Source organism: Melopsittacus undulatus, chromosome 4 (assembly GCF_012275295.1).
Source record: "Melopsittacus undulatus isolate bMelUnd1 chromosome 4, bMelUnd1.mat.Z, whole genome shotgun sequence".
NCBI classification, from domain to species: Eukaryota; Metazoa; Chordata; class Aves; order Psittaciformes; family Psittaculidae; genus Melopsittacus; species Melopsittacus undulatus.
The window spans coordinates 71,405,482-71,431,403 of record NC_047530.1 but is presented as its reverse complement, the minus strand read 5'-3'; the positions used below and the strand labels follow the sequence as shown (position 1 = coordinate 71,431,403).

The window sequence follows — 25,922 nt, the reverse complement described above, 5'->3', positions numbered from 1 at the left end:
GAGATCTATGACATACTGAGTAGGGACACTGAAACTGTAATTTGTTCAGGATTGACGGAGATTTTGTGAAGGTTCCTGATTTCATAAGTCATGTAAAATTTTTCTATCAAGTGGAAATGTCTGCTAATATCCATTAATCTCAAAAGTACAGAACCAGTATGAATATAATTGAAATGAACAAATGGCACATCCGCCGGTGTGCAGCTGAGTCAGCTTCCTCAAACACCCTCATCCCACCGTGTCATATGCAGGCTATGTGCGGCTGCTCACGAGCTACGGTGTATGTATTTATAAAACAACATTAACACTAGGAAGAGTAGGTAGCATAGGAAGGAAACTCAAACCTCTACCTGTGCTCTTAAGGCTGAATGTTGAACTGTGGCTATTGGGGTGTTTCTTCACGAAAAAAGAAGGAATTCTATCTTTAATGTAAAGATTGTTCAGACCGCCTTCATTTCGTGACGTGCCGCAACTACACCTTCTAACACCTGAGCTGAGGTAGGCTGACGGAAGGCGGTAACACCTCACACCTCCCACCCTCAGGCCCGATCCTAAGACAAGACTGACCCATGCCCCGCCCCACGGCGTTCCCGCAGCATTTCTCGCGAGCGCTGGGCTCGGGCGGGGCGCGGGCGGTGACTGACGGCTGCGCAGCCTCGGCCCTGTCGCCATTGTGTTGCAGGGAGAGGCGGCTGGGTTGGTTTGGTGTGGCGGCCTGTTGGCCCAGTCCGGTTTGGCCTTCCAGTGCATCCTTAGCTTCTGGGTTTCTGCGTAGCGAAGGTTGTGCTGTGAGAGTGAGTAATGACCGCTTACGGTGTTGGCGAGGGGAGGATGGCTCCTTACGGCCCAGCTTGCGCTTGTGTGCGGGGCTGGGGCTGGCGGCTCTGCGCCAGGGTTGGGGGGAACCATTTTGTCTCTGGGCAGGAGTCTGGCTCTGCCGCCCTTCTTTCTGCAAAGCACCTCTGATGGCTTTATGTTTCTGCTCCTTTTCTGGTCGCGGAGCTGTATGATGCCCTGTGTCCTCCCGTACTTTTCCTCCCGTTGAGGAGCCTTTTGCCCTGTGGAGCTGGGGCAGAGCGGTCGGTGTTTCTTTTCGGCTTGGCTTGGGCCTGCAGCGCGGGTGCGGCCGTGGGCTCCGGTAGGAGCTTAAGCTTTGGTGGCAGAGCCTCTCCCTTTCAGCCCGGCAAGGAGGTGTGTGGTGCCCTCTTCAGTGGCTCTGCGGAGCACCCGCTGCCTTGAACTTACTAGCTCCAATAGGGGGGAATAGCCCAGCCTTCCTGGCATCAGCTGCAGCACCGTAGGCAGACGATCGGCATTTGTAAATATTTTTCTTGCTCTTGGCACTCCTGAGAGGCTGCTGAGCTTTTTTTTTTTTTTTTTTTTGTCTTTTTTTTTTTGTCAGCCTTTCTTGATTAAAGGTTGAGAAAATACCCTCAACAAAGAATTGCACAGGCTGAGAGACTTGTCCCTGCATTCCATCTTTGTCATAAGGTCATGATTGTAAGTAAACACTAAGGAGGACACGTGATCGCAGGTTGCTCGGGGGGAAGAACTAACCAACAGTTCAGTATCAAACCATACAAAAATCTGTAAACGTAAAGGTGTAAGTCTTAGGTAAAGGTGTCATTGCATATCTCTAAGATAGAAAACTTGAATTTAGAAACTGGGAGTGAAGTGTATGCTTCTTTCTGGTTTAGGGTACAAGAATACTTTCACCTACTACTTGAAGAGTGGAAGTTAGTTAAAGGTCTCCTTACTGGTAGATATGACTACCTCAAATTGCCCCTCAATTTTCGGTAGAAGGGGTCAGGGCAAAAGAGAGGAGGGATGAGAGGCTTTTATGTATTTGCTGTCTGTGTTATTTTTACCTTTTGAGATTACTGTACTTTCCCACAAAGACCTCTTGGACTTTTTTCTCTGTTATCTCTATCTGTGGCTGTGTTAGGCCTAGTTGATCTTTTATATCATATTTGGAGGGATGACAGATCAAGAAGGGTAAGGACATTTGAGCTGTGTGCTCGAAATAGACAGTTCAGCTCCACCTCCTGTTACAACTTGGCAGTGTGTTTCCCAGGTGCAACTTTAAATTTAAAAGATTTGATTTCAGAACTCAGTTTTTTACCAGCTCTTGAGAGACATCCTATATATCCCTTATTTCAGGAGATACAAGAGTTGTTTCCGTATTTTTCCACGAGTTCTTGGTTGGTAAGTTGTAACATGACATGAATAGATGAAATAAATCACTTTGAGAAGAGTGTTTCTCACCCTGCTGTTCCCCTTCTCATTTGCTGGATGCTAGAGTGAGTAGTGTCAAAATGATGAAACCAAAAGTGTGCTTTGTCAGGATTGTGTGTTAAGGTTGCGCAGTGAAGGACACCCTAGGTGTGATATTTGAGTAAGGTGCTCCTTTCTTTTGTGGCAATAACAGGCTTTTAAATCAGTTAAGGTTGCAACATGATTTAGTTGTGTGGGTTTGTTCTTTTTGTTGCAGTTATTATTTTTGTTGCTCAGAAGCTATTTAAGGGTTGTTTGGTTTTTTTTTTGTTTGGTTGGGTTTTTTTTGTCTCACTACTTTTTGTGTAAATTGAGATGGCTGCTTTGTAGTTATAAAACCCATTACAGCATGTTAATTACCACTTGGAATTTTTTGAATTCCCCTGTGAGTAAACAAAATGTTCAAGGTTTTAATTTGTGTGTCTTTGTGATCATTCAAAAAAATTCCTTAAGATGCTGATGCTGTAAAAGGGAACCTTCTCATTCTGAAATACCCCGTAAAAACACAGTATTTCCCTTGCAGACAAGTATTACTGTGGTTTTAATAATGGGATTTTTTTTTTGAGGCCACTCTTTTGTTTGGTGTTCTGTAATAGTTTAAGATTCTATGATTCTGTGCTCACCTTGACCCACCTTAGTGTACCATGATCAGTGTAAGCCATATGTTTGTTTTTTTTTTTTAATTGACTTGAATGATATGCTTCATGCCCCTGAATCTTTGTTGAAATGCAAAGATAAAATCCAGTTTCCTTGAGCAGAAATTCTTTGATTAGACCATTAGGCTTTCCCCTCTTTACCCCCTTCTTCAGTTCCTTTCCACCTCTGCATCAAACAAGTCAGGGCTGCTCTTGTCAAATGTCTGTTCTTACCCAACTCTGATTCATCCTGTTAGCAGCTCCGTGTTATTTGCTGGCTGAGGCCAGGACTGCAGGAAAAGTGTATGGTTGTGTTAAAGAAATTAATCACAATATGCATGCATAAACCAACATTAAATTTTGCATTTTCTAACATGCTGCCTTTAACTAAACATCTTTGTGTATAGTTTCTGCAAGATTTCTTTCCTTGGATAAAGAAAATAATGTATAGGTGATATCATCCTAACATATTCAGGTTAAAATAGCAACCTGTGCTAATGTAAAAGATTAAACTGCTTGATAGCATTGTTGTCTTGGGGTCACCTCTGGAGGAGAAAATTGCTCTTGTGCCTTTTTACCTGTGTAGAAGCAATTTACTAACTTTGGACTCTTATTTCAGCTTTTAGAGATAGTTTTCTGGTGTCCACAGTCTTTCACCTTGTCCTTTCCTATCTGAATTCTCTTATTTTGTCTCACCTGTGGATGGGTTCATAAGCAATTTTGTTAGTATGAGATGATCTCTTAAGTATGTGTCTCTTCCCCCTGTTCATCTGGCCATGAATTTCTACTGGTAGGAGCTTCCATCCCTTCTGGAACCTTTGTGTATGCTACTTGTCTGTCTCACTCTTTTTATCGATGTTATTTATCTGATTCCATACCTGTCTGAAGCAATGTGATCCAGAATGATCTGTAACAAAAGCAGCTGTGCTGCAGCTTTTTGTCGGGTACTTAAAAAATTTGATCTGTTATTCTGTGTGTCCCTCCTTTATTTTTTTTGTGTGAGGGTAAAATGTAGATAAACAGTGCTTTGGGTGTCAGATCTCATCAAGAATGCTGTCCTGTCCAGCATACACTCTGGCCTGTATTAGTGTGACATTAATTTAGCTTCACAGTTTGCAACTTCAGTAGTTACTTTTTTCAAACTTAGAGAATCATCAGATGAGTACTAGACTTGGTGGTGAATATTATGGCAGATTATTCTAAAGCTTAAACTAACCATCATTATGATGTCTTATCTAATGTTACAAATGTGAAGAAGTATGTTTGTCACATTTTATTTCATGCATTTTATTACACACATGATCCACTTGAACTGACATGGCTTAGATTATTGGATGTGTCCTTACCGAATTTCTTTTAAACTTTCATGATGGAACAGTGTTCTTCTGTACTTTGGAACACTGCTTAGAGCATTCTTATCAATATGGCTGTATTAACAACTTTGATAACTGCATACAGTTGCTCAATATTCATTTAGAGGTTTAAATGTGATCTGGGAAATTTAATGAATTCATTATTTCAGGTTCCTAATCCCAAGTTTTGCAAGTGAGAATTTCAGATTCCTGTATTGGTCTTGTTTAACTTATTCTAATAGAAACCACCTTTTGTTGGTAGGACTATATTGAGTAAACTTGGGAATAGTGATCAAGAGCTCAAGCATGTCTCTGGCAGAAGTGAATGGGTTGCTAATGTCTGAAGCATGGTCTAAAAGCTGGTGTGTTTCTCCATAATACAACCCAGTAGTTCTTTCTTGCAAGAATATAAGTGTTCACTTAAAGATGGTATGCTTTATGTTCTGTTTTTTGGGGATGAGGGTGGTGTTTATTTGGTAAAAAAAAAAAAAGCAAAGAAACCCCAAACCCACAGTTTTTACTTGCAAGAAAAATTGAGTATTAAGGCTACTTTGTTGGTAGCTCTATAACACGGCTCACAATGGAACATCCACTAGAACAGTTATTAAAAAAGCCTTCCATTAAGGAAATTAACCTCAGCTGCCCAATAGTTTAATCAATGGGGTTCTGTACAAGCTAGCTTTTACCAGGTAGATTACGTAATGTAGTATGACTTTCGGCCAAGATTAAAAGCCCCAAGTACGTGAACTCAACTTGAAACTGCAGTCAGACTTGAGGTATGTCAGGGTTGGTGTAGCAGCTTTTCACGGATTGTGTTATTGATGAGCATGGCTGATGTGTTGGAAAAAATGTGCTTTACCGAGTGACTTTCCCTCCCCACCTCCCTCCCCCTCCCCCCCCCCCCCCCCCCCCCCCCCCATATAGCTTATTCCCATTCCCAGAAGGTTAGGCTAGAATTAAAAGTGGTTAAATAAAACAGATTGTACCACTTCTGCAAATCACCTTGTACCAATGGAGTTCTCTGCCATCTGTTTCAGAGTTGCTAGTTATCGTGCTACTCTTCCCACACCACTGAGGATACTGCAGTTCTACTAAGTTTTTTATTTAAAAGCTACCTTTTGTGGTCTGATTCTGGCAGTACCATGCTGAGGAGGAAGAATCTGGGGATGTTAGCAAGCCAGTTAGCAAACTATCTGGAGTTTCTGAGCAACAGTAAGTGAGAATATTCTTTCAAGGGCAGGAATTTCTACAGATCACTTCTCACAGAGAAAAGGCACCAGCATTTATCTTGAAATGCCTAGAGATAACAAAAGAGCAAATAAGCACTCAGTGTCTCAAAGGTAATTTACATATACCTAAGCGACACCAGGTGGTCTTTTGTATATGTTAATTTCATGGGAGTTGTCTCAGAAAAGTTAGATACTTCATTGAGGCAGGTAGACTGAAAATGTTTTATTGATATTTGTGTGTGTTTGTGTGATTCTTTCACCAACTCCTGGCCCATTTTGTGTTAATACTAGTGAGGCAGAGTTCTTAAGGGTGTCCCACTTCTCATAGAATAGCAAGAATATGTTGTAATGTAGCATAGCCCCTTTTGCTGTTTTTTAAGTTTTATAACAGGGAATGGGACAACATGTAAAGAAAAGGTTACAGAAGCTAGAGTAAGAACTCATTTTACCATTTTGCTGATGCACAGTTGTACCAAAGGGCTGTGTAAATATTTGTATGTGTGCATCATATTTATGATGCACTCAGAATGACTTGTGCATGTTTTGCATGTGGGTCCCTGTTTTTAAAAGAAAAAATAATTGGTGTGTCCTTCTACAGCATACAAAGAATGGAGTCAAAACCCTCAAGAATTCCTCGAAGGATCTCTCTTCAGGCCTCTGGCTCTTCACTAGGGTCTAGAACATTGACTGGGAACAGTTTAGCTGGTGCATATAGTGCAAGAGAACCTTCATGGAGATTAGAATCTGGATACCAGGTAATGTGTTATGTCTCTTCCTGTAAAGTATAAATTAATTTAATGTATTTTTTTCACCAAGAAAACCCCTAAATGCCAGACAAAACAAAAAAAGTGAAAAAACCCAACCCCCCCAAAAATAAAACAAAAAAAGGAAAAAGTCCCATGCATGGCCTTGCATTTAGTTTAATTCTGAAATGCAGGGATCTAATAACCAGGCCAGTAACAGTATTCTGCAGTGTGAATTTATAGTTCTAAGCATACCATTTGTGACTTTTGTAGCCGCACCTTTAAAAACCTGCTGTTTTACGAATGAAGGGTATTCTGATACCATGGATTTATTTTGCACTAGGCACTGCAGTCTTAACCCCATTCATCCACGTTTTTCTGTTGTGGTGAGGTGAGGATTTTGTTTGAACTTTGATCTCTGTAGGGTGTTGCACTTTTGTGGATGATGCAAAAGTTACAGTAATATGTTGTTTTTCTAAGAACTGACAGTAGGCAAGAAAATGACCTTTAGGTTTTTATATCATACTGTCACGTCAATATGCTAATATAGCCAGGCTTTCTGTGCAATAAAGAGGACTGGGGTAAAGGCATTTACTGTTTCATATGCAACATTTTTCACTAACTTAATTGCTTTTGTGGGGGAGAACAGCCATGCTTAAGAATAAGAGCTAACACTTTACAGATACTTTCACATTGGAAGAGTATTATGGGAAGTAGAGATTAAACTACTTGAAAAATTATTTTGGGCACTGGGAAACAACAGATGGCTGTTTGGCTCAAAACTTATTCTGCTCCTGTCGGCAAGTTTCACCTCAACTTTGAGTCTGGAAATGTAAGCCCATCTTGGTCTTAGAAATAGCAGAAACTTAACTCCATGATTAAATGATCGTATTTTTTAATAAAATAGTTATGAATTTGGTCCCTGCTGACAAGCTATCTGGGACATTGTATTATGTAATGCCTTTTCCAGAAATAGTTTTACAAGTAATAGAGCACTAATTATTTTTAGCACAGTTTACATGTATATGTGTTACATTTTGCCATACCAGGCATATATGTGGTCATTAGTAGAATAGGCAATAGGGAGTGCATAAGGGTAATCTTCAGTCATTTTTGCATTTTGGATTCCTGCATGCTTTCCACTGATTGCTCAGCAAAATCGAATCGCAGTCCTACACTTTTATAGTGTTTTGTGGGCCCACACAGTATACATATCATACTGAAAGCTGTTCATCAGAAGATGAGCTGAAGTGGTGCTGTGAAGTTAATATGTGTTACTGCTGTTGCAAAATTATAACACAGGAGACTTATGTACTTTACCTCTCATTATGTTCACTGCACTGTGTATTTATTTCCTAATGAGCAAAATATTTCTAATCTGAGGAATGATCTTTGTAATACTTTGGAATTAAAATGGAGGAGAAAATGATTCTTTAGATTACGTTGTATCCCTTCTAATTCATAAAGTAGTCTGAGAGCTTGTTACGCAAGACTAATGCTTAGTGATAAATGCATAGGGAAGCTCCCTTTCTTGACTAACCTTTGGTGCTTACAGAGCTGTTTAAAATTGCAGGTGGGTAGGGCAAGAAGATACAAATAGTCTAAATAAAGTTAAATCCAGTCCAATAGGACTGGAATGGTTAGGTCTTGTTGCTTGATTAATCCTTTAAGAAGCTACCTAAAAATATGAAGATCTGTTTCAGTTCCAAGCAATTTAAAAGATTTGTCATTTGGAAGAAAAAAACTATATGGCTGTCAGTATTTCTTTGGTTATATAAAGGAAAGATAATGTAGGGGCTTGGCTTTTTAATGCAAAGTCATTTCTGCAGCTGGAGACCATACCTGATAATCACTTAACTTTATTTTTGAGACTGCTGTCAAATGTTTCAGTATTTGTGTGTATCTCACACATTTTTGAGATCAGTCTAGGTCGAAGGCTCTCCTCATTTGAGGAGGCATAAGAAGCAAGCTAATTCTAAATGAATCTGATGAATACTGAATGACAGTGTTTTTTTCAGTGAGTTACAATACAAAAATAATGGTATGTAGAAAAAAAAAATCTAAAATCCGGTGCTTGATGATTCAATATTGTTAACCATTTTGCGAGACGTTAAGTTGTTGGTCATATGACTTTGTTATTTTTCTTTTTCCCGTTTTTTTTTTTTTTTTTTTTTTTTTTTTTTTGGTGGAGTGATAAGGTCAAGTGTAATGTGTAAAAATGTTCCCCTGAACAGATATTTCTGCTACTGAAAGTAGACACCAAAAATAGACTATCTGGTGTATTGCTTTAACAGTGAAGGTCTGACAAGGGGGGATGTTAAATAGTGTTAAGATGAACTGAAGGAAGAAAGCAAATGGAGGGGTTTTTTCTTTTTAAATTTCTTATGTATTTATATGTGTGTGTATATATTTTTTTTATTTTTTAGATATAGCAGTATATAGATAGTTTTAGATATAGCAGTTAGGTTGAGCTTTCCTGACACGTTGCCAGATCATGTACTTTGTCTTAGAGCCACTTTTTTGATTCCCAGTATGTTGCTTGTTTTCTATTTTGGCTTTGGGACATCTGTCAAAGAAATGAACACAGTGCAGAGGTGTAACAGCTACCAGACGCTGTGCTGGCATTAGACCAGTAGATGGTGTAGTTCCATGAACTGGCTTTCAGTGCTGTGCCTAGTGTAGGTATGTATATTCTTGGAATAAGGTCTTTACTGTGGTGATCCAGATGCGTAAAAGGTTTTAGTTCTCAGATCTTCAGTATCTGACAGGTAGAGAAAAAGAAAAGTATTTCAAGAGCAGTATGGCTTGTATTAAGAGTGTTTTATGAGAGCTTTATTTTTATCTTGAAGTTGTGTAGCCTTGTACCCATGGCAGTTTATCCATATATGAAATAGTTTAGAAACCTGATGCATCCCACTGAGACTCTGCAATATGTCAGAATTTACTGGCTGATACGTTATTTTCAGATTTAATTTTGCTTGTTAGAATGATGAGAATTACTATTTCTTCAACTTCTTAAATGGTGACAGAAACTGCTGTAGTTGTAGTATTAATAGTTCCTAGAAAGAGGATGGACAAGTAATCACTTAAAAACTCGGCTTAGCTGTAAAAAAAAAAAAATTGATTTCTGTTAATTCTGTTAATTTTACCAATTTTGGGGATTATTCTGTGGAGCAAAATAAATTGCAATCTCTTTCCTTAATTGTCATCTGTTCATTGACTTCCAGTGAAATCAGTAGTGTAGAAACTCATTCCTTGAGGTTCCCTTAAGGACGGACAGATTCCTGTGTTAAACAGTTCCCGGTTTCAATATTAACCGCTTTTGCTCTCACAGAGAATCACTTTCTACATGTGTAGGGTTTTTTTACTTAAAATCTGAAAGTGAGGTCCTTAATTCCGCCCTGTTGCTAGAGTATCTTAAGTTGCGGTAATGCCTTAAAAGCCTTACACTTCAACTTTTTACTGTCTGCAGACGAATGAGAGGATGGATAAAGGAGCTGATAATTGCTAGCAAATAATTTAACCTCTTCTTTTGCCAGTGGTTGTCTCTTAAGACTTTCATTTCCTCTTAGGTATCCCTTGGGGTTTCTCATGATGGGTTTCCAGATTTGTGATTACCTCCACTTCCCTGTGTTTTCAATATTATCAGATATTAAGTTAGTTTTGAGTTATAAGTTGTGTATGATAGTTATGTTATTCTTCAGGAATCCAGTGTATTGAATGGTTCCAGTAGAGATTGGGGTATTGGAGAAAGAGACACCCGCGAAACTCCGTGGAAGCTTACAACATCCTCTCCAACTCACTACTCAGGGACACTTGATCATCCACATTCTGGAAGATTTTTGGGAAGCAGGAGCAGATTGGTGAGAAATGTTTATTATACATTTTTTTTCTGTTACAAGGGTTTTACCTTGGTGCTTTCTATCTGCAAACCTGATAGCAGGGGCTCGCTGTAATCTTTCTGGATAAGAAGATCTTACTAAGTCAAGATGGAGAAAAAACAAGATGATAGTGGTATTAAGAAATTTAGAGAGTGAAAATAATAAATAAATTTGAAGTGAGAATGGCTCTGCAAGTACCTATTTTAAAAAAATGAGGGGTTTATTAGTATCTCATACATGTTATAGTCTTATGGATGGCAAAATTAATACTGTTTATGCTCAGCTTGTTCTATCAGATACTTCTAGGAGGTGTGGGGTTTTTTTTCTTTTTCTTTTTTTCATGTTACCAGCTTTGTGAGTTAATGTAAGTCCATGGTTTTGGAGATCTGCTTTAGAAAACTTGGTTGTGGAGTTCATAGTCTGACTGCTTATTTAGATGCTGCTTTTACACCATACTGTGCAAGAAAATGGAGGCTTAACTGTCACCTGTGGTCCAGGCCTTGGGCCTTAACAGCCTGTCTTAGCTGGGCTCCAGAATGTACCTTCATAACTCCAAAAATAAATTAGTTTGCTTCTTTGACATGCTTAAGCACTGTAGAGCTTAAAACTACTTCCAATTGCAGTGGGAATACTAAAATGAGAGAAGCAGACAGCTGTGAAGATACTTGGTGAGAAGACTGGACGAGTGAAAATTCTGCTCACTTTCAAACTGCAAAAGATATTTGGGTACTTGCAGGTGCTACCACCTTAAATACTTGCTTGTTTTCTTAATGTCACTTAAAGGTGACAGTTTGAAATAAGCAAAGGGAGGGAAGAACTAGTGTGGAGATGATGGCCTTCAAGGGAGGAAGTCCCAGTAGGTGTCTCTGTAGATGAAATGCAGATGGAGTCTGTGGTTGCAAGTGGCCAATGTATCTAGTTAAGTTAATGATGTAGAATTATACCCTTTTTTCCCATTAAGTTTTTTTCTCTTCAGTTCTAATGCAGATCAGCATTGCTGAAGACACTCTGAAATCTCTGCTTATCAAATAGAAAATTATTAAAAGAGAAGTTATGTGTTCAAGAGAGAAATGAACCTGGCTTTTTACTTGTTGATGTAGTTTCTGTGTCTTCAATCTGTCTTTTATGATGAGAGAAGAGAAACACTTTTTAGTTTTTAAGGACTAAAAAGTTTTGGCATAAGCTTAGTAAAAACCATAACAAAATAAAAGTAAGACACAACTATAACATTTAATCTGGCTGATCCTTAAAAGATCTTGGTTGCAGATACTATCTGGGAAGACAAACAGTTCAAATGAGCTTTTTCAGCTCAAATTTTATATATCAAAAAAAATATTTCAAATAGAAAATAAATGTTCTCACTACAAGTAACTGGACAAACAACTAGTCCATTTTTTTTCTTTTTTATTTGGTAATAGTTACGGAAAATCTTTCTTCCAACACTGCAGACTGCAAAAATTTTATACCCATTCTTTACCCTGAACTGTTTCAGTTACCCTTGAGCTTAATATAATAAAAATAGGTGGTTTAAACAGCTTACAAGAAGTTACACCTGACTCCTTAGCTAAGTGTATTTTGGATTGGCAAAAAAAAAGCTTGATTAGTTAAACTGTTAAAAAAATGAAGGTAATCAGTTTTTGCTGTTTCTGGACAGCAAAATTATTGTTACTTGGAGATCTGCAAAGCTATATTTGATCATGTTTATAGCATCTTACAAGTTCGTAATATCTTCTTCCCCTGCAAGTCACATCTATCTATAAAGGAAAAATAATGCTGATTATAATAGAAACAAGTTTGTTTTTTTTTCTATAAGACTGTATTGCATAAACGTGGGGATAGTGATTTATGCTGAAGCACAAATACTGTGTTATAGATAAAAAGGCTTTGCATCTTAAAATTATTCTTTACTATTTTTGTGAATCTTGCATTATGTATGCTTTTGTTCAGTGGAAGTACATCTGAAATAACGTGTCATTTTTTTTATTTCAGTCTACATCATCTTCCTCTCATTTCACATCTGGGTGTTATGGTGAGTCCGAGAGAACTCAGGGAGCATATTCAAGACTCCATGGCCAGCAGCGAGATAGTGATTCAAAGAGACCTAAGCTATCTTGTACATCTACCTCTTCTGTGAGAAATAATGGCTTGACTGCCTTTTCAGGTAAGAGGCTGCTTACTAGAGCTAGTTACATAAAAATTGTCTTTAGTAAGATCAGGTTTTCTCAAGTTTTAAAAACTTACTTTGAAATATGCTTTTAGTTTTCTTAAATATTAAAAGACTGTGCCTAACAGAAGAGTATACTCACACTGATGGCAGTATCAGAAGTTCTGAGAATGCTGCTAGTGTGCTCTTTTGAAAACCCAATTGTATTTATGTTTCTTCAAAGCTATTACCTGTACCTATTACATTTGCACTAAAGCTGAACTTCATGGTTTAAATGTATCTTAATGGGTTAAGATTTAGAGGAAAGAATGAGTGTAGCTACTGTTATTTCATGAGTAGTATGATGTTGGTAAACTATGTGTGCCAGGGACAGCAGAAAGGAAATTTTAACTTAACTCTTTGTTCCAGTAAGTACAGTGTCATGGCTGATTAGAGCACTGTTGTTAGGGGTCAGGGAAGAAAGAATTCTTTTTTTGTTTGTTTTTTTTAACAGGGCCTAAACTCATTCTGTAGGCTAGGTGAAAAGAAACATTCTACACTAGGAGGTCTTTCAGGAAAGCATGAGATTTTCATTAAAGCTCTAAAGTATGCTGTACTTGCATAGCTGTGGGTTAAACAATATGCAAATGAAAGTCTAAAGGTCAGGAAATAACAGTCAAAAACTTAATTGGAAATTCCAAGCAGACTGTTCAATTCATTCAGATTACCCTTGCAAAGATGTGTGGATGTTCTTTTTTATATTCACCAATGGAACCACGCAGCCGTCCCCCCCAAAAATAAAAAATTCTTGCTCAAAACTCAGTATTGCTGATGGTTGTCATTAGCCAAAAGTAAGAAACCATTAACATTTCTTATAATGGCATAGGACCATAGTGTCTTTCTGTTTTTTAGATTGGTTGGTCATTGTACTGCTGATAATGAATGTTTAAATTTGGATTTATAAGTTAGTACAACAAAATCAAGGGGGATTTTTCAGAGCCATTGAAGAACACTTTTTTTTGAAGCAAGAGGTAGAAGTAAGTACAGGTCACTATTCAGTTGTTGGAGCTGTTAGCAAAAAAGCAGTGCCCTTTGAAGTGTTTACTCTGCAGTATGAGCAAAACCAGTACTAGTCATAGTTGTGTCTGAGCTGCATTTAAGCTTTGGCTGTCTTTCTGGAAAAAGAATTTTAGAAGCATCATTAGAATGGCAGCACTTACTAAGTCTCATGCTGCTGTTTTGCCATATTGCGAAGCCTATTTAATAACTAGCTACCATTAGAAGCAAGATGCCATTTCTCTTCCTCCTCCTCTCCTGTATGAGTATTAAATGGTATGACTCTTCACAAAAGTGTTACTACTTTTTTCCTGTTTAGCTTTCAGAATTAACTCACAACAAGATTAGCTGCCATTTACTCTTGTCCAGTTGATCAGCTTAGTGGCATTGTAAATTTGCACCTGATATGATACAACCATTATGCATGTCTAAGTCGCAGGTTTAATGTTTAAATGACATGAGATTTGCTTACTTTTTTCTCTATAGATTCTTCTTGGAGGTGCAGTAGGATTCCTAGATCTTCATCAGTGATGCTTGGCTCCCTTGGAACTGAGCTGGTGAGAGAACGAAGAGAGTTGGAAAGAAGAACAGATCTGTCTGTTAATAACCTAGTGGACCGCAGCTACAGAAACAGTGACTTCTCATCTGCAACATGTATGTACTGTACAGTTGTAAGCCTGTAAACCCACAGGTTGAGTGCTCGTTAGCTTTTTCATGTGTTCTTTGAATATTTTATTCAAAACACAAAGCCAAAATATCTATTTAATTTTAGGGTACCCTTTTAAATGAAGTTGGCTGGCTACTTTCAGTGGGTTGGCTGAACTATCAAAGGATATGTGGATTTTCTAGCTTGTAGATGCATTCAGTTGTAGGAAAATGCTGTTGGTGCTTGCCACTGTAACGGTGTGAGTAGTCAGTAAGCTTCTTGTTCATCTTAAGATTTTGTATTTACATATGGGGAAAAAAGTTACGTTAATTTGACTTCAGGAAGAGGTTTTAATGAAGGTGCCCATATTGCATGATCTCTTCCCATTTGGGTTCTCTTTGAGTAGTTACTAGGAGAAACTGCTAGAACACTGAAAATAATGAATAAACACATACTTCACATTAGATTAGAGACTTGTTCCACAGTAACTGCTAGAACTAGTATTGACTTCTGTACTATAATTTTCACTTTCTATTCAGTACTGTGGCCTTTCAGAGCTGTCTTTGAGGAAGCTTGTTGTCTGTCTTGATCTGCTTCCTTTTGCAAATGCATTAGTTGTACTTCATAATGTGTAATAAAAAAAAACAAACAAAAAACAAAACCAAACCCAACAATAAGCCACCAAGAAGTAGAAGAAAAAAAACCCAATGCAACTCCTCCCAAAAAACCAAACTAACCAACAAAACCTACCTACCAAGAAAAAACACTCCCCACACCCCCCAAATACCTAAAACATTCCTACAATTATGGAGGTAAGCAGAAAAGTTCCAGATTTCATCCTGCAGCTGTGCCTTACCACAAGGTTATGATTTAATGTCATCATACTCTACACTACTTTAGTAAATGGACAGTTGGGAGTTTATGTGGTGGAGCCGGATGGGAGTGATGGCTGGATGAAGAGCCTTGCTTTGTGCTGTCCATGCTGCTTTTCTAGCAGTAGTGACACTGTTAAGTGCTATAAAAATAACTCCCAACTGTGTTCCCTGCTGTGTAATCAAAACCATATGGCAGATGCCTGGCATCTGTGCAGATGTTTCTTTGGTTAGAATCTGCCACATCATTTCAACAATAAATAGTGATTGCAATGCACAGCCCATTTAATAAAAAAAAAAAGGAAAACAAAAACCAAAAAAACCCAAAAAATGCAAACAACCCCTCCCTCCCAACCAAAAAGAGCAACAACATCAAAGCTACAAACATTAAAGGTTCAAATTCCAGAGAACACAGAGCAGTCTTCTACCTCCTGTCTTTATCTATGCTTGTTATGTAGTTAAAATATCGAAGTATTTTCCTTTCTAATGAGATCAGTGGGCTTCAGTTGCTTTCTTCCCTCCTAGCCTTCACCTGCTCCCCACCCCCCAATCTAGCCATTTGAGGAAGGAGACTAGCTGATGTTAGCCTGCACAGCCGCTTCATATAATGTTGACTACAGTTCAGCTACAGTAGAGTTCTTCTCAAGTTGTTGAGGTACTTAACAGAATTTATGGAAAATATGCTTATAAGAATCATGGAATGGTTTATGTTGGAGGAGACCTTCAAAGGTCATCTAGTTCCAAACACCCTGCAATAAACAGGGACTTCAACTACATCAGGTTATTTAGAGCTCTATGCAATCTGATGTTGAATGTTTCGAGGAATGGGACATCTGCCACCTCTCCAAGAAACCTCTTCCAGTGTTCAACAAGCTTCATTGTAAAACATTTCTTCCTTACATCTAGTCTGAATCTACCCTCTTTTAAGATTACAACCATTACACCATGTCCTGATGCTACAGGCCCTGTTAAGAGAAGTCTGTTCTCAATCTTTCTTATAAGTCCACACTTAATAACCAGGGGAGGACACAAAAGTGTGGTGATAGTTGTCTAGTTGAGTATAGACAATCAAAGTTACTGGGAGAGCAGATGAGATTACTAATCCAGAATGGTTAAGTCTGATTGTGTTTAAACTAGTTGCATAGCTGAACATGGGAGCTAACTTAGTTGTTGCATTTCTTTGCTAAAAGAAGATAACCCTTTTAGACTGCAGTGGTGAAATTAATAGTATTTCTAGGGTATTCTTTCTATTTTTGCATTCTTGGTTTAAAGCATTATTATAGTAAGATACAAATCTAATTTAGATACTATTCAGTTTGTGTTATCCGAAGCCAATAATTTTCTGCTACCTTCAAGAAGTGTTTAACTGCAGCTCTTGATGGTTTTATGATGAGAAGAGTAAGGGTAGCTTGTTGTAATAGATAAGGAATATACTTTGCTTTATCCATGCATTTGTTTTGGGTGCTCCCATGTCTGCTGCATTGCTGAGATTTTGATTTATCTTTCTCAGTCTATAGGCAGAATGGACCTTTAAATTTTAAATAGTATTGTGTATAGTTTTCTGTTCTTAATTCATATGCTATTCTTATGTAACTTATGACAGATGGTCAGAATTTCATATTTGCATATAAGAAAGTGAAATATTCTGAAGATCTGGGGGGATATTAAATTCCAAATGGATTTACCAGACTAAAATAAGTCTAGGTTTCAGTTTAACTTCAGACTTGGTAAGTAAATTTAAACTTCATATTGCTCTAGAATCTTTACCTGCCAAATTTGAAAGAATTTTGATTAAGGAGCACAAAATCCTGCCTTTTCTGTTTACGCTTTAGAGTTACCCGTCTGGAATATAATAATTAGAACTCTGCATTGTTATCCATCTAGAATGTAGCAATTGGAGCACATCTTGTTATACTGTTTTCCTCTGCTTTTCTGCAACAGATCTTCAAGACAGGCATGCCTCTTCGTATGCAGAGGGAGCAAGACCAAAAGAGAACTCATTAAGCACTTTGAGGCTGAATGCGTCCATGAACCGCCAGTTGCCTTCTGATCATCAGCCATCTCTTTTCAACAGAGACTCTAACATGAGCTCCTCAAGATTCAGCTATTCCTCAAGGCAAAGGAGAAATGAATTGGAATCTCCCCAGAGGAGCATGCAGCCAGCATTTTCTCTTACTGCCATTAGAGATGAAACTTCTTCAAGTGGTTCAGAAAGGGTTTTATCTTCTCAGAGGTCATTGAATGAGCCTGCAGCTGATGGTGAAGGGAGACGCACAACCAGACAGCTTCTGTCTCGTTTAGCATCTAGTATGTCATCTACGTTTTTCTCTCGAAGGTCTAGCCAAGACTCATTGCATACCAGATCATTAGGCTCTGAAGAGTCAACAGTAGTCCCAAGAGTTCAAGCTTCTACTCTGTCGAGCAGTAATGGAGCTGCAACTCCAGAAGTTCCAGGACTTCAGACATCTGAAGCTTCTCAGGGATTTAGTTTTCTTAGACGAAGATGGGGTTTATCAGGAGTTTCACAAAATCATAACTCCGATTCAGATGGGGAAAGTTACAGACCAGACTCTGAAAGCAGAAGTACAGGATCCTGGTTATCATCATCTTTGAGGAATAGATGTACACCGCTCTTTTCCAGAAGAAGAAGAGAAGGGAGAGATGAATCTGCAAGGATCTCGACATCTGATACAACTGCTAGATCACAACATATCTTCAGAAGAAGAGAGTCAGGTGAGGAGACCTCTCTTGAAGCATCAGGTAGCCCTCCTTGGGCTTCTCTTAACAGGCCACCAACACCTGCAGTATCTGGTATTCCTACAGCTACTGCCTCCCCACCAGATTCAACCCACAGTAGGAGAAGTTCTGGAATTCTGCCTGGTTCTCTCTTTCGCTTTGCAGTGCCTCCAACATTAGGAAACAGTCTGTCTGACAATCTTATGATAACTGTAGATATTATTCCCTCTGGCTGGAATCAGTCTGAAGGACAAGAAAGTGGCAAATCTAAAATACCACCATCAAGAGATCCAGAAAGACTCCAGAAAATTAAAGAGAGGTAAATTAATGTTCTTTTGAGATAATGAAATGTACCTGACTTAACATGAGTTTTTTGTAATCTTTTTAAGGGGAAACTTTAAGTGGCAACTCAGTCCTGTGTCACCTGTATTCTCACTTCAGAGAAATTTTAGTCATTGTTGATTTGAGAAAAGTTTGAATGGAACTGTGATTATAAAAAGTCGTACATACAATGTGTCACATTATTTGTTGATACTCCTATTCAGCCTGCTTTTAGAAGATTCTGAAGATGAAGAGGGTGACTTATGCAGAATCTGTCAGATGTCCTCTTCAAGTTCTGACAACCTTTTAATAGAGCCATGCAAGTGCACTGGAAGTCTGCAGTATGTTCACCAGGAGTGCATGAAAAAATGGCTGCAGTCCAAGATTAATTCAGGTAAAGCAGACTCAAGACCAGGATAGACTTCTAGTTACACTGGGAGGCTTATCAGGAGAATTACTCTTCTAGTATCGAGGCATTTATTTGAAAAACAAACCGTTGGGGACACCCAACAGAGTGGCACATACAGGCTAATTGTATGGCTGTGCAGCTTCTCATGTGAGTAGATCCAATAACTGTCATGTAGACATTTGCATTTTTGGGATTGTCTGCTAAGAAATCAGAGAAAATATAACATTGCAGAAGCGTAGCCCTAGAGCTACTGTACAACTCTGTGTGAGTTTGTTCCCTAATCTCTTGTGGATGTGGTTCTAGTTGTTAAGACTTATAGCCAGGCTGACTAGCAGAGTGGTGGGGATTTGACAATCCAAAAATGTTACTGCCTCCTGTTCAAGGCAGTTTAAAACTGTTAAAAAAAAAACAACAAAACTTCAAAGTGCATGTAGAATTTTAAGAAACACTTCACAAATAGCACATGGTGCAAGTGTTTTTAATAAATTAATTGACCAGTTTATAATGTAAGTTATCTGTAATAATATTAAGATTTTTAAAAAGTTGGCTTGGTTGAAGTCGTGAAGATCGTAGAATACTTTTCCGACAGGAAGGTGCTAGCATCTTCCTACTTTTTTACTTGTTATTAGAGGACCCACCTCAGAGTAGGGATATATTGGAAGGCTCAGCCTGTAGGAGAAATGAAGTATTTATAAGACATAAAATCCACCATAAACTTGCTTTGTTGATCTTGTTGCCTTTGGATCAGCTTGCTTCAAACTTGGTTCTTTGAAGACAAAATGCTACTCTAGTCATAACTTTGAGGTATTCCAGTATATTTATTATTACTTTTGTGTATTTTTGGATTACACTGTAGAATTCAAACAGCTCAAGCAACAATTTTATGCCAGACTTTCAGTAAGAGGCATGAACATGAAACAAAATATTTGGAGCTGGACAGAGAATAAACATGCTGTAGCTTTTAAATTCTGACATTAGCAGATAGTAGCTCTATTTGTATTAGAAGCTTTCTTCTAACCTTGCTCTGCAAAATTAAGTCAAGATTCAATTACAGCTTGTCATGCTTGTATAATTCTGTCATATGTCATAGTTTGCTGTAACTTGATACTGACTTTCCCCTGCTCCTCCCCACCAGGTTCTTCTTTGGAAGCAGTAACAACTTGTGAGCTGTGCAAGGAGAAGTTGCATCTGAATCTGGAAGACTTTGACATTCATGAACTCTATAGGGCACATGCAAATGAACAAGTTAGTATATTTTGCCTAATTTGGTAAGTGTTGGTTTAGTGCTGGGAGGGTGCTCTTTAGAGAAGGCAAATGCATCTGCTTATCAGAAGGACTGTTAACGCATATAAAGTAATGTCAACATGGAACAGATTTTTCTCCTTAATATTCAGACAAATTCTATCTTCCTGCTGTGCTTCCTGTAGCTGTGCTTTCAGTAAGTGTAATATATCTTATCCTTTTCTTGGTTGCAGATCTGTCATCTAGCTTTGCAATCCAGTGTGTCTGCCACATGGGTGCAGTGGGAGTACTAGTATGATTAGATTGAATTTTAAATTAAGTCAGTGTCTTTGTTTTTAGCTATTTTTAACACACCTTAGTAGCTGTTTTAAACATGCCACTTTTTAAACATAACATCACATAACTTTATTTTCATTAGAGTGGTAGAAACCTGTCTCTCCTTGCTGCTCCTTCAAGTACTTTCCTAAACTAAAAATAATCAAAGCCCCATTAGTATTATTCTTGTCATATAAAATACGTATCTTAGAACTATTGGGTTATGTAGTATTTGAAAATTAACAAGTAACAAAAAGCTGGCATTATTTTAATGAAGTTTACTCGGAGAGTTTTTCTTAATTCTCTGAGGTATTCTATGAATATAGAAAGACTAATGAAATTTACCTACCTCAGAAGTTGAAAGAAAATAGTGACACCAGTTTTGAGGGCAAACATCAATCTCTAATTTTTTTTTTTTTTTTAGTGTTTAGCAGAAGCTCTAACCTTACTACTCTAGTTCCTGCTACTTAGCCCAGACTCTGAAAAGTCTTTCTCAAGAGTGCCACCATCTTAATTTTTAGCACTGCTGACTGTTACAGTCACTGTATTTCAATAGAAATAAGAACTTTGAAACTTTTACTTAAAGAATTGATTCTAAATGATCAGTTCAGCAGTGGCATTTTCAAAGCTTATCTTAACAGGGGAAATAATTTCTCAAAAATATTTACATCATAAAGTTCTTACTATATTTCCCTTAATTTGGCTTTCTGTAAAGTGTTGGGAACATTGAAAAGAAACCAGCGAAGTTTATTGCTGTTATTTTCCCCAGTGATACAATACTTGGATTCTCAGATTTCTTCCTGTGAGCTAATCATGCTAATAAGACTTGAATAGGAAAAGTTCTATAAATAATCTTTAAGGATAACATTTTAGATCTGGGGTGGGTGGGAAGAACCAGAAGTGTAAGTAGCTTTTCAGTAATTTAATTTTATTTTTTTTTTTTAGTATTTCCTGGAACAGCTTGATCAAATACATAAAGTTTCCAGTAAAATTTGTTTCTTGATCTACTTCTTGAATACTGTGTACAGACATCACTGACATTCTGAATGTTTCTTTTTATCTCCTTTAAGGCAGACTATGAATTTATCAGCTCTGGTCTCTACCTTGTAGTGTTGTTACACTTATGTGAGCAGCGCTTTTCTGATATGCTAGGAACAGCAAGTGAGGCCAGCACACGTGTTAGAGTAAGTATGCAGTGTTTTTGTGGCTGGAATTTCTTGTAAAAAGAACTTAGAACTAAATTGTTACCTTGAGCAACCTAGGAACCAAATACCCAAGAAGTATGCTTGTTTAACAAATTTATGTCTGGGTTTGTTGATGCAGTAACACCATGTTTTGGTTTTTAAACTGAGGGTACTACTTTACTGCAGTTATTGCAAAATTGTTTTTGTCAAGGTTATTGGTAGTTCATTGATTTGCTTGTAGTCAGTTATTGTGAACTTATGCAAAATTGTGAGGTTAGCCTCCCTCTGTACAAAACATACAGTTGAGAATATTGGACTACCTTATGTGATTGACTTTTCTCATTATGCCAGTCTGCATTACAAACGTCTGGACCTTGCAGTGCTTGTCTGCTGGACTGTGCCTAACAATGTATTTGTATATTACATTCTGAAACTGACTAGCTATAGTATGGTTTTCTGGTGTTAAGCAATGCTTTTATTGATTATATTTGACTGGATTCTTGCTACTTAAATGACTTGACTTAGAAATACGGTAAGTACACATTTTACCAGTAAGAGATCATCATAGAAAGTTGTTGCATAGTAACTCATTCAGAAATCCTGTATTATACACGTTTGTTTGATTCTAGAGGATTATTTGGTACCCTTTGCCAACTGAGCTCCTGAAAAGCTGTTTGGTATTTTTTTTGTTTTTTTTTTTTTAATTACATAAAAAGTGACAATATTAAAATATTTAGCTTGTCCAAGGCTTATTGGAATGGCTGCTGTCGGATACTAGCCCTCTAGGGTAGAGGCAGGACTGTGCTCTAATCTCTTACTGTATTAGAATAGTGGTTCTCTTCTCTATACACATCTAACTCAGAGCTTGCATTCCATGATCCACAAACGCAATGTCTAGTTTTACTCTGCTATAGGTTTAGGGATATAAAATCTAATATTAGCAATCATCCTGTGTAGGTTATTAACTTAAGTGTATTGCAGAAATGTTTTTTACTGGTAGGAGGCAGCATTATGTAGTTGAGTGGCACTGCATTTTTAAACTAGTGAGAATACCGATGCCTGTTTGATGCCAAGCATACAACTTGAGCTATGGGAACTGTAGCATTATATTCTTGTTTCATTTTGTTTGCTGTGTCCCAGCATCTGGACTGTCACTGAAACTGTGATGTAGATTGTCACTTATAAAAAAAAACCCAAAAACCAACCAAAACCAGTGTGGCTGAGACATTCAACTTTGCCTGAAAAACTTGTGTTCCTAGGGGTTTTGGCTTTGATTTTGATCCCACATCCTTCTAAAGCTAAGCTGCCACCACTGTCCAATGGTAATTGTGCTCTTAAACTTCTTATTTACAGTTAAAATCTTAAGTGTATTTATACATTTTTCATTAATCTCCGTCAGAGGCCTCTGTTTTGCCATAGTAATAGTGAAGTAAATGAAATGGATGCAAATAATGCAGTCCTTACAGGTTATGTGATTTTTTTTTTTAATTACAATTTCTAGGAACAGTTTTCGTAACACTGGCACTTGTTTATGTATTTTACTTTCAAGATCGATGTATCTTACAGACTGTAGAATGTGAAGATGATGCCACTAACTGCTACCAGAAACATTTGACATAGAGTGAAAACTGGAGTAACTTAAATAGCAATTTGAAGCCTAACGTGTGGGATTTATATTAAATTTTGCATTGATTTTTTTATTTTATTTTATTTTTTACATCTGGGATGAGGTTTTGGGATGTGAAAAGTAAAGAAAAAGTGAAGAAAACTTTGTTAACTTGTTGCAAATTTCTGCAGATAACTTTGCAACTTTTAAACTACTTTCTCTCTGCCTTGTTTCTAGTTTATTAACCTTGCAAGAACTCTTCAGGCACATATGGAAGATATTGAAAGTAGGTGCTTCCCCTCTTCCTCTCCCCTCCCATTAGATCAACTCAGAGCTAAATGAGTACAATCCTCCTTGCCAAGATTCATAATACTGAACTTAATTACTGAAAACTTGATTTTACCCAGCAGTGCTTTTTCCATTATCAGTAGAATTATTCTGGGGTTTTAATTCTCCATGATTAATTTCCCAACAGCATTCTGTTTGGACCACAGACGCGTTTTCTGCAAGTGATAACAAGATTCCTCACTAGTTACAGTTTGTTTATTGTAAATCTAGGAGTACACAGTTGCGGAACTGGTGGTGATCTCTGGGTTGTAGCCATTTACACAAGTCATGGTAGAAAAGAAACGTTTAAAGTTGAGTTTCAGTGCACTTAAATTACCATATTTCTTTTGCCATTTCGTCTTCCCGCCCTTTTTTTTTTTTTTCCTATACACACTTTACAGCTGTATGTATTCCTTGGTCTGGTGTATCTACTTCAGGAATGAAATTTAACAGTTGTAAGTTTTGGCAAAGGACTAGCTTACTTTTTGCCAAATAGCTTCTTCAGTGTGTTTGAATTCAGAACTATATGCTGGGCACAATGAATAGGCAGTAGAAGGGTAGCTAGTTGATCTGCCGTTGTTTGTTTGCTTGCTTGCTTTTTTTCTTTTTCCCTAGTGTGCATGTGAATGTTTGAAAACATGCAAAGCTTGTATGTGAATTTTCAATGCATTGAATTTAGATTATGATAAGGGATATTGTGTGTGTGTCTTCAGTTTTAGTTCAAGGAGCAGAAGATGATTTGAAGATTATTTCTGCATTCAAAGCAAAGGTGGACTTAAGTTTGGAATTTATTCCTGAGTTATGTGCATCCTTGTTAGAGTAAAAATTAATGTTATTATGTGCCATTGTACACAGTAATCTAATCTATGTTTGCTTCAGGCTGTATTTAACTTGCAGTTTAGGAATACTGAGGTTTAGATTTAGCATGGATGGTACTTTGGTTAAATTTCTCTTTGAAGAATTGGAGAAGTGAGCAGACAGACATTACCTTGGTTTGTGTACAGAGATGGAGCAAGTTACTTGAATACTTTGCCTACAGAATTTGCTTAAGAGGACATTAAATTTCTGTTACAGACAATCTTAACATGTTACAAGCCTATTGTAGATGTGTGCTGATTTTTATCTTTAAGTATGTTTGTTTTATAAGTCACCTTGCAGCAACAAAGTTCTGTGCATAGGTAGGCTTTATGTTCATTTTGCATATGCTGAAAAGAATGGGGTTGAAGAGAGGATCTGTTTGCAACTGGGCCTGACTTAATTGCATTAAGCAGTATATATACATTAGACTGCTGAATCTTTGCAGGTATTTTAGTATCCAAATTGTTAACTTAAAGTAATTTCTTTCCATTATGTTGGGTGCTGCTGTCATGGATTGAATATTCTCCTCTACTGTTGGAATTAGCCACTGTCAATATTACATAAAACTTGAATCTCTGGCATAATTAAGTTTTCTTCCTTCTATTTTGAGGAAGAGGAGGAGGACGCTGCATTTCATAATGTTAAAATTCAATTTGAAAACGCTGTAATTTTCAGACATGAGATGGATTTAAAAATTAAGCTGTGTAATTACACAAGGTTTAGGCAGATATTATAATCTGGTATTTAATATTATAAAATTACCTTTATTTCTACCACTCAAAATAGTGGAAAAAGTCACAGGCATTTGTCAAGACCTCTGATTGTACTGTGTTGTTCCGACAGCTTCTGAGGACGATTCTGAAGACTGATGCTGTTAGAACTTTAATACTGCAAGAGACAAATGGAATTGCTGCAGAAATGCTGAATTGGCAAGAACAACATCAACATGCATTTGCTTTTTCCTCTCCTTAGTAAAAAGTGCATTGAATATTACTGTAGTTTTTGAAGCATTGTTGAATTCAAAATTGACTGCTGCACAGTGGAACTCAGTGGACTTGAGAACTACTTGGCATGTGCAAGGATTAGATATAAAGCCACTTCCCTTTTTAAATGATGAGGATGATGTGCTTTGTTTTGGAAAACATCAGATTTTGAATATTTAAGGAAGCTGTATCTCCCTCTGATTCCTTCTTCCTGTAGTCAGATTTCTGATTTTGTCTACTGAGTTTTGATCCTCTACAGGCAGTAAGTGGTTATAGTGGGTTTCAGGGTGAGGGTGGGCAGGGAGGGTGGGGATGTCTGTGTACTTAAAGAAGTTTTTGTTCGGTTTTGTTTTTTTTTTTTTTTTAAATGCCTGTGTTGCTGCATCATATAATAACTGATTGCTTCCAGTGTTAATGAATGAACAGGAGGATAAGCAAGCTACTGCAGAGATTGTTTGGTTTTGGTTTATTTGAAGATTATTACTTCACTCAAAAAGCAATAAGAACTTGCAGAGGTCTTCTCATACTTAGTGATGGCTTTTTTTTTATGTATTGGTTTGGAAATTGGAGACTATATTTGATATTACGTGGCTGTTCCATTATGGAATATTGCAGGTGTAAACTCTTGCATTTCAGCATTCCTGGCAGATATGCAACTTGATAAAGACCTAAGGTTGTTTAGTTTAATCAGACTTTTTTAGATCCCACCTTCACTGTTCAAAGCACTGGCTATCAATGTGTTTTTTCTAGTGTTGTCACTTCTTTATAAATAAAGATGATAGAGGTATGCATCTCTACTGGTATTGTCCATTTTATTTAAACATGGATATCTACCAGAACGTACACTTGAAAACTTAGAAAGCTATAGTCTGTGGTATATCTTTACTAATGTTTATAAATTCGTAATGCAGATATTTAAGATTGTTTCTGACCATTTTGGATTGAAATGCTTTATATGAATGGTGGTACAATAAATTGTCGTGTATTGGGGTTGGTTTTGCTATGCATATTTGTTGGGGGTTTTTAATTACTACAGTAACAATATCTTTGTAAAGAGCGCAGTATGTTGAAATAACCTTCAGTTCATTGTTGCAGCATATGAAACTTGTA

The 25,922-nt window shown here is 37.4% G+C and overlaps 1 protein-coding gene across 8 annotated transcripts; it reads left to right on the top strand.

The window, feature by feature from the left end:
* Positions 1–363: 363 nt before the first annotated feature.
* Positions 364–25,802, top strand: MARCHF7 (membrane associated ring-CH-type finger 7). Of its 8 annotated transcripts, none has more exons than XR_004081192.2 (11): positions 628–794; positions 6,089–6,245; positions 9,938–10,096; positions 12,104–12,275; positions 13,800–13,967; positions 16,773–17,886; positions 18,113–18,282; positions 19,433–19,565; positions 20,925–21,038; positions 22,882–22,930; positions 24,673–24,766. XR_004081192.2 is itself a non-coding variant. In XM_031053083.2 (11 exons), the coding sequence occupies exons 2-11, from the start codon at positions 6,099–6,101 to the stop codon at positions 24,799–24,801; spliced, it is 2,115 nt and encodes a 704-aa protein (XP_030908943.1). In that variant the 5' UTR covers positions 629–794; positions 6,089–6,098; the 3' UTR covers positions 24,802–25,802. The 8 variants fall into 8 exon arrangements, 6 of the variants coding, with proteins under 6 accessions (XP_030908941.1, XP_030908943.1, XP_030908939.1 ...); XM_031053083.2 differs by lacking the exon at positions 22,882–22,930 and having other exon boundaries at positions 629–794; positions 16,773–17,564; positions 17,733–17,886; positions 19,433–19,542; positions 24,673–25,802; XM_031053079.2 differs by lacking the exon at positions 22,882–22,930 and adding an exon at positions 5,299–5,473 and having other exon boundaries at positions 629–794; positions 19,433–19,542; positions 24,673–25,802.
* Positions 25,803–25,922: the final 120 nt, after the last annotated feature.